We start from the raw sequence: 8,772 nt of genomic DNA on the forward strand, positions 1-8,772 counted from the left end.
TATATATATATATATATATATATATATATATATATATATATATATATATATATAAAATGAATTTTCCAAATATAATCCCTGTGACTGTTTTGTTTTAGAAAGGACTAGCCCTGACAACGAAAAATAGGAACATCATGAAGGATCTCAAACCTTTTGCCTTAACAGGTTCACGAGGGTTTTACAACACAACAGGATACAAAAGTACACGTATGTATAGCTTAGGTTACAGGTTAGAAGCAGGAGCAGCCTAGCCCGCATAACGTGAACTGCAGGGCTGATGTGTGTAACTAAGAGTGGAAGAATACAATGAAACTAGTGGGTGGGTAGGACCCCACAGTAAGTATCTACTCATTCCTTCAGAACTTAATACTTCTCACAGTGGGTACTTAAAGGAAAAAACAGACAATAAAATATAACCTCTTACACTCTTTTTGGAAGGAAAAGCTGACACCAAAACATGAGATAGATAGCATGTCACAACATATTTAAAACATGTATTGCTGCATTGATCAGTTGATTTTAAAATTGTTTGCAGAGTCGATTAAATTGTACATAATGCTATAGCAATAAAATAATGTGTGATACTGAATGGTTAGAGAATTAATCACCCAAAAGAGTATTTGTGGGAAATCACAGCCAAGAACAAGGTAAATTGTTCAAAATTGGCAACGAAGAAAGGTTAACACCATAAAGTTACCTATAAAAATAAGGAAGAAGTAATCCCTAATGACTGACCAAGGGAAATAATGCTTATCTCATCAGAAGAGTTCAGAGATCAAAGAATCCGCTCCAAAATCCTACCCTGCACAACAAATAAAGGTGTTAGGGTATGGCATACTATCCACATGTTACACCATTTTTTTGTTGTTACCGTTTCTTCCTGCTGAAGACAGAATGCTATCAGGTACTGGGTTCTCCCTGAGTTTTGAATCTGTTTTTAGTGAACTGGAACAAGTTAGATAAAGTTGTTTATACGCTGTAAATCTACTTTCCCTGAGCTGAGAATGTGTTAGCTAATGGGTTGTTTATGAGTTGCAAATCTGTTCAGTGAGGTGAAAATTTGTCAGATAATGGGTTGTTTATGATTTCTAAATCAATATTCAGTGAGTCGGAACTATGTTAGATAATAGCTTGCGTATGGGCTGTAAATCTGTTTTCAGTGAACTGGAAACATGTTAGATAATGGGTTGTTTCTGGGTAGTAAAACTGTTCTCAGTGAGCTAAAAACATGTTAGATAATGGGTTGCTCGTGAGTTATAAATCTGTTTGTAGTGAACTCAAAACCTGTTTAACAAAGGGCTCTATATATCTTAACTCCGTTTTCAGCGCGCAGAAAAGTTCACGAATGTGTTAGATTTGAGTGGCGTATCTGATTTCAGTGAGGTAGAAATCCATCAGCTAATGGATTCTTTATGAGCAGATCTACATTCAGTGAACTTAAAAATCTAGGACAACATATAATACAGTACATATAATGTACTCTGTTTTCACTATTTGAGTCAAATACTGAGTAAAGGTTTTCATGATCTGTAGACTTCAACTTAATGAGGTAGAATGGGACTGTACAATTGTTAGATATTTACAGTGTGGTTTTGAATCTCTTCCTAATAAAGTAAACTTGTTCTAGACATGTATGTAATAATTTTGGAGGAAAAAGTTAGCACAATAAACGTCAAAGATGATGTTTTTTAATTCTGCAATGAAATATTACCGAAAACTCTCAGCTGGATTCCATCTAATAATTTCTATGTAAACATATAGGGTAAACACTGAAAGAGAAAATTTTAGAGTTTTTATGTCTTTCAGTGACTGGAATCACTGGTGTCAACCGGTCTTACCACCACCTTTTCCTTTATAGGTATCACTGTTGATCACATACTTCCACTATATCAAGCAGCCTCATGAACTATCTCCTGTTTACAGCAAGAGAAAATCCTGTAAAATCCCTTCCTGGAAAGGAAGGGATATGTAGTACAAAAATATAACTTTAAAATGAATGCCTCAACATAAAGAAAAGGGGGTTAAACCACATGGAGAACAACAAACTAACGTATAGTGGGATGTGATCTCCCTTCTCATTTGCAGTGGAAAACCAACTGAAGCATTTCTACACAAGAAACACCAAAGCTCACGAATACATCTCAAGCATATACAGTAAATTTTCTGCAAGGATACAAAATTTCATCTGACGTTCAATTATTCAGAGTGCTGACTATGCTAATGAAAAATGAAATTGGGCATATTAAGATTACAAGTAGAAACACTTCCTAACAATTTCTTAAAACTATAATTCTCCACTATGCTTTATGGAATGTCTTTAGCTCTTGTACAACAGCCTATTATAAAGTAATGAGGAATACTTTATTGTTCTTCTAAAAATCCAATTTGTATTTGCACCGGTGCTTCATCGGTATTTCTTTCTTCTCTTTGTCTGTTTTAAATGTAAAAATTTTCAGTGGCTTTTCATGTAATACTTTCAGTCTCTTCCTGTAATACCAGAGTAAAATAGCACTTGTAAGTCACCACCACATATTTCTGTGAGCCGTTTGTGTCTCTTGTATGGCTAACTCTGAATCCCTAGTTTTTAATGCTTTCCTGGGAGTAATGGAACATCCTCATAACATTGCTTAGTTTCTCTTTACTGTATCTTAATAGAAATATCATTAATTTATCTAAAATATGCACACATAAAAATGCAAAGTAAAAGATGGCCTTGTATCACATTTGAAAAATGCTTTCCATTCACCAGTGTCAACAGTTTTCATGACAACACCTTCCCACAACCACAGTGCAGAGGTATATAATGATACAGTTATCCAGTGTCAGAATAGTATTTCATCAGTTTGCAGCTGTTTAACTCACTTATTTTCTAAAAATATTTCCATTAACATACAACATCAAAGGGTGATTTGTTCCACATTGAACGTTCTTCCATTTTTCCTTATCACTTTCTTTGGTTTTGACTGGAATAAGTAAATGTATCCATGTCATACACAACATAACATACAACATCGGAAATTCAGATGGAATTATCCACAATATAAAGGAACAAAAAAAAAATATACACCACTTCAAACATTTTGGAGAACAGTTACTGAAATGAGCTGCAGCTTCCAAAAAACCCAGACGGTAGTCCAGAATGAGAAGACAGACAAGAAACACAGTAAATACATGCATTTCATAAGAATGAGGTTTATCACGTATTTTAGAAGAATTAAATTGTAACAGAAAATAAAGATAACAAGTTTTTAGAATTTGGATTTCTGTAGAACAGATTTTTGGATGTTTAGCATTAAGGATATATTTCTTACATATTTGCATTCAGATTTTCCTTGATTTCTACTTTTATAATGATAAACTCTGATAACTTTTTACATACACCTTGTATTAAATTTATGTTAGGCTTTGTTGATAAAGATTTCAGTGCCAGATCCTGAGAAAATTTTGCTGAGGCCTCAGCTGCAAAATATGTTTTGTGTCTTGTTCTGAAGACTTTAGTGATGATATTGGCGACAATTCCTTGATAGTAGTGCCAAGCTTCAAATATTCAGAGGCTAAAAAAATATCATTTCAAACAACTCCTCCTACTAGTGTGGTAAATGAGGGTATAGTAAACATAGAAAGCTAGTGAGTACACTTCTACTAAAAAAGAACAATTTTTTAGGTTGGAATTTCCCTCTGATTCTCACTGAGCACTAGTTACTTTTCTTGGGCTCTCTACAAAGAAGAGTGAGTTGACTGGGCACAATTGATCAGGGTCCTAATATTCTATACTGAGGAATGGTTATGTCAGCAGAGGTATCTTACAGTACTTCACCCTCACTAACCAAAAAAAAATACACAAATAATATTTTCCTGGGGTAAGGGGACTTCTTTTGTTTCCAAGCATTGCACAATGAGGTTTTGTTTCAACAGTAATGCTCCTTAAAGTCACAGTAATACAAATTAAGCACCATCATTATCACTTCTGTTTTCTAGTTATACACTTCATGCATTGTAAGACTGTAATAAAATAAATTATTTTGAAGTTGTAATTTTAAAGATAATGGTTACATGTATTTTATAGGGAGAAAAATACAGTAATTGCATTATATACTCCTGGATGGTAAAGTTTCATTGACATTTTTTAAAATGTAAAGTCAAGAGATTATAAACTTCTTACTTAATAAAGTTTATTGAAATAAAACATGTATTTTGGGAAATAATTTTTTTACTTACTTTCAATTAGCACTTTTCTGCCAGCCCAGTTGTCTTTAATAACTTGTATATTTCCAAAGTGTGCATCACTGAAGAATATGCGATTCGTACCTCTCCCTTTCAGACTGTAGTCAAAAGCCAGAGCTATCACATTTTTGAAGTACTCTGGATTTTCATATGGCCTTACTGGTGAATTTAAGTTGGTTTCATCTGAAAGATGTATGCTTTTTAATATTGTCCTTCCGGAGTACAACAGGTAACCTTCATGTCTGAGGCAAGTAATTCCATCCTCTGCAAGATAACCATGTGCACAAGCACATGTTCTCCGGGCATTTCCCCGATAAAGGCAAAGTTGATGACATCCACCATTATTCTTGGCACAAATATTAGTACCTGTAAAAAAAAAAACAAAACAAAACAAAACAAAAAACAAAAAAAAAAAAACCCAAACATTTTCTATCTTTTATATTACACTTAGCTAACTTAAATCAAATGGTCATTTGATGCATTCTAAAAATTATTCTCTTAAAACTGTTTCTACAATATTCACAAGCCAAACAAAGAACCAAAATAGTAAAGTAACTTTAACCACAAGCTAAAGGCAATTATAAAGAATACAATTAATGAACAAATATAATGTCATTTCCGATTTTTATATATTTTCATATTAGAAAATTATATAATTGGTTATTCCTCCACAATCAGCTGAAAATTTAGAGACTGTTTCAAGTGCTTTGAAAGATTTTTTTTTTTTTTTTTAAACACCTGTTCCTGGCAAAGTCAAACTTAGATACCATCAGAATACAGTACTGTTTTTAGACAAATTCTAAGTGAAAACATACATATTGACAGGTACAAAACTATGTCAATCCAGTTCCTGTTTTAAATAAAGACATTTCCTAAAATTTCATTCTAATTTCCTTTAAAACCTGACTTTAAAAACTTACTCCCTGACAAATGCATGCCATTAAGAAGCCATTGTCAAATTAGTAACTTCAGTGACTTAAACTACAGTTGTTGCAGCCATTATTTAAAAATAATTATAAATAATTAGGAGCTATTTTCCTTTGTCTTTTTTTGGACTGTGTATGCAGTACTATTATGGTTAGTTTAGATAATTTAGTTTCTGTTTCTGACAGCACTTTCCATACAACAACTTAGCTCTTACAGTATAGCCATTTTCCCATTTCTGAAAGTTTCCCATATAGTGAGGGGGAAGAAAACATTTTAAATAGACTGTTTTCAGGTAGAAAACCATAATAATCATTGGGGAATATGTAGTGTCTGAAAGTACTATTGATTGTATTTTCTAAGTGCTACATTTCAAGCTGAAGATACTTTTAAGAAAAAATAATGGAGGATGAGAGCTGACTTACTCTTAAAATTAGAAACATTGAATTTTGTGTTCCTAGGCAAAATTACAGGGGATATATTCCTCTACTTACGTAAAAAACATTTGGAGATTTAGTTGTATACATTTTTACTTTTTTTTTTGTATTAGTTTTCGTTTGCTTTAATTGTTTTTTAGGCTAGAAAAGTTAATATCTGTTTGGAAGGATGAGAGGTTGAGAAGAGAAAGGAAAATATATGAAAAAGATCCTCAACATTCTAAAATCTCCAAAAACTTCAATGCTTCCAGAGTTCACCAGCTGTGAATATCTTTAAAAATGGCCAATTCTGAATCCAGTGTAGGTAGGGTATGTCCTTGCACACATGGAAAAGAGCATTGGAGGATAGGAAACTGCTTGTGAATAGCCCTGCAGGACTGGCTCATCAGAAAGGGTAAAACAGGTGTTTGAAAAAAAAGCATTAATCACAATCAGCACAGGTTGTTGGCTTTTTGGTTGGGGGTTCTTTTTCGTTAGTTCAGGGGTTGGTTTGTTTGTTTTTAAGAATAGGTCAGGAAGCCAGATAATTACATGTTTTTTTTTAAACAGTGTAAACTACTTCTAGTTCAATGAACTTAAAAAAAATATATAGAATAGTGTGATACAGAAAAAACATTCCGAAAACATTTTTCACCTGTTTTTTTCCCTTTTGTCCTTCTGGCTCACTGACATCCCCTCCCAAAGACATTAACCATTTGTACCCTAGTAAAATTTGAAAAATGTATTAAAAAATCATTCAGTTATGTTTTTCAAACTAACATCAAAAGATTTTTTAGCCTCAGTAATCATTAATCCTATTCCTAATGCGATCAAGTCTTTAAAGCTCTCAACAAAAATCATTACATGTAAAGAAGCATTGTTTTATCCCATTGTTCCATTTTCCTAATTCTATAAGATAAAGCCCTTCCAAGCAAGCAGACATTAACTATTTCTAGCCTAGTTAAAAGTAACAATAAATTTTGTGTGGATTTTGTTTTATCCACAAAATATGATGCCCACAGTACTCTGAAATTATATGCAGAAATTATTAGTAAAATTAATATGCATGTTTGCAAAGTAATTTTTTAAAAACCTATTTAAAATTCCCTTAAACAACAAAAAAAGCAGCTTATTGTTAAATATGTTTTCTTTCAAAATGCAGATATATTTTACATGTCATATTTAATGCCATTATTTAGGAAAGATCTATATAAAAAATCCCAGGATCTACAGGTATGTAGTGCTGTGATTAAAGCAAATTGAGAGCTAACAACACCAGAGATAGATTTGCATTTAGAAATTTATCTTGTATTACAGTAACAGCTTTTTAATTTCTTTTCAAATATGTTTATAGAAAATTTTATCTGGATAGCCTGCTAGCAGTGTGTTCTGTGGAAATCATCATAATTTTCGGTAGACTGCTAACCACCTTTGCTCACTGAAACTGGTTTTTCAACGACTCCTCAAAACCAGAATTTTAGGATGAAAAAGACAGCTAAGATTAAAAAGCAAGATTATTCTTAGTGAGGTAGTGGAGAATAAAATTTAACCATTAATACGATAAATCACAGAGAGTTAATCATAAGTTTTGTCTCTTAAATTCACTAAACAATGTGAATACAAAGGAAATCAGATTATATACAAGTTTTCTTCCACACACAAAAACCCCCTAGGACTTAAACCCAAGTAATTTTAGGAAACATATCTGAGACACAGAAGCTGGGAACTTCTAGCTGTGAGAACAAAATATCTGGCTTGCTTTCCAATAGACATCTGAGACTACCTGAGATTACTGCTGTTTAAAGCACAGCTCAAGGTCCCTCTTATGCCTAAGACTTTTTTTTTTTTTTTTTCCTTTTTAAAAAAACCCACCAAAACAAAAACCACCAAACCTGGAATGATAGGAAGTGTTTTGGTTTTCGATTTTTCTCCTTAAAATACTCAGAAGAATTTTAGTAGAAGTTGTACTATATGTTTTTTTTAGTACATTAATTTTAGCTTAAAAAATATTTCAAGAGTAAAAAGTGGAGATAAAATCAGTGATTACTTAACTTTTGGTATGCTTTAATATACATAAAAAGTAGCAGGTGATATTAAAACAATCAATAGCATCCTTAAGAACAGCCAACCTTTCTCTCGTGCTCTATTAAAGACTTTCACTTCCTTCAGGTTTATTCCAAGGCCAGTCCTCATGGTCACAGCATCCGTGGCCTCATTCTTGTGGCCTCTTCTAATAGAGCCATTTGCATGTGCTCTGCCAAAAAAGTTGAAGATGTCTCATCAACAATCCTCAACTAAGTCACACCAAACAAATGACTGAAGGGCAGTGGAGAGTTCACCTATCAGAAGGTGAAGAAACCTGTTCTCATCTATGACACTGATACACTTTAGCTTTCCGCATCAGAAATGCCCTTTCTTTGGAAATTGCATAGGTATCTGCGATCCATTCTGTGACCTTGCTAAGGAATGGCTAATCCTACAAAGGTGAAGCACCTGGCACTGAAATAACATTTTGAGACTCAAATACTTATGAAAAATAAATTACCTGTCAGACCAGTAGATGTAAGCTCCAAACACCGCGACTGAAAACATATCCACATTGCTCCCTGACAGCACAATCTCCCGATTCCCTCCACTCTCAAGGTCAATTCTTTCTATCTTGTCGGTACGAGCATCACACCAATATAATTTATTTTCCTAAAGATTAATTTTAAAGGAAACATCAACAGTCTTGTCCAAGTATTTAACTAAGAGTTATTAAGATTATATCAAAGTGGAAGACCAGCTGGCTTTAACAAAACATAACAAATACTGTACATTTGAACATATACTGGAAGACAGAGGAACTAACCTCATAGTCGATGGAAATCCCATTAGGCCACGCAATCCCCAGGCTCACAAGCACAACCTTCTCAGACCCATCTAAGTGTGCCTTGCCAATGCAAGGAGTCTGTCCCCACTCTGTCCAAAATAAATACCTAAAAAGTTGTAGAAATTACCAATTAAAAATTCAGCAAAGTGAGAGTTGAAAATTTGCAATATTTTAATTCAGTTGCAAACAAAATGCACCATTATCATTAAATAGGTATTTAAAACCCATGATAAGGCTCATGTCTCTAAATGATCTTGAGATTAAATGTACCATAATACTTGTTTCATAGAGAACTTTGTCGAGAGATTTTTTTTGCAAAAGTTATATATATATATA

The 8,772-nt window shown here is 33.1% G+C and overlaps 1 protein-coding gene across 1 annotated transcript in view; it reads right to left on the reverse strand.

Moving 5' to 3' along the window:
* LRP1B (LDL receptor related protein 1B) overlaps positions 1–8,772 on the reverse strand; it is a 568,332-nt gene that overhangs the window by 171,540 nt on the left and 388,020 nt on the right. The window contains exons 38-41 of the mRNA XM_026852527.1: positions 8,416–8,542; positions 8,110–8,261; positions 7,694–7,818; positions 4,219–4,590 (exon numbers count right to left, since the gene is read on the reverse strand). Of these exons, the coding sequence (XP_026708328.1) occupies positions 4,219–4,590; positions 7,694–7,818; positions 8,110–8,261; positions 8,416–8,542 (776 nt within the window). The remainder of the gene's footprint in view (positions 1–4,218; positions 4,591–7,693; positions 7,819–8,109; positions 8,262–8,415; positions 8,543–8,772) is intronic.

This window comes from Athene cunicularia, assembly GCF_003259725.1.
Source record: "Athene cunicularia isolate RWA chromosome 7 unlocalized genomic scaffold, athCun1 chr7_part1, whole genome shotgun sequence".
NCBI lineage: Eukaryota > Metazoa > Chordata > Aves > Strigiformes > Strigidae > Athene > Athene cunicularia.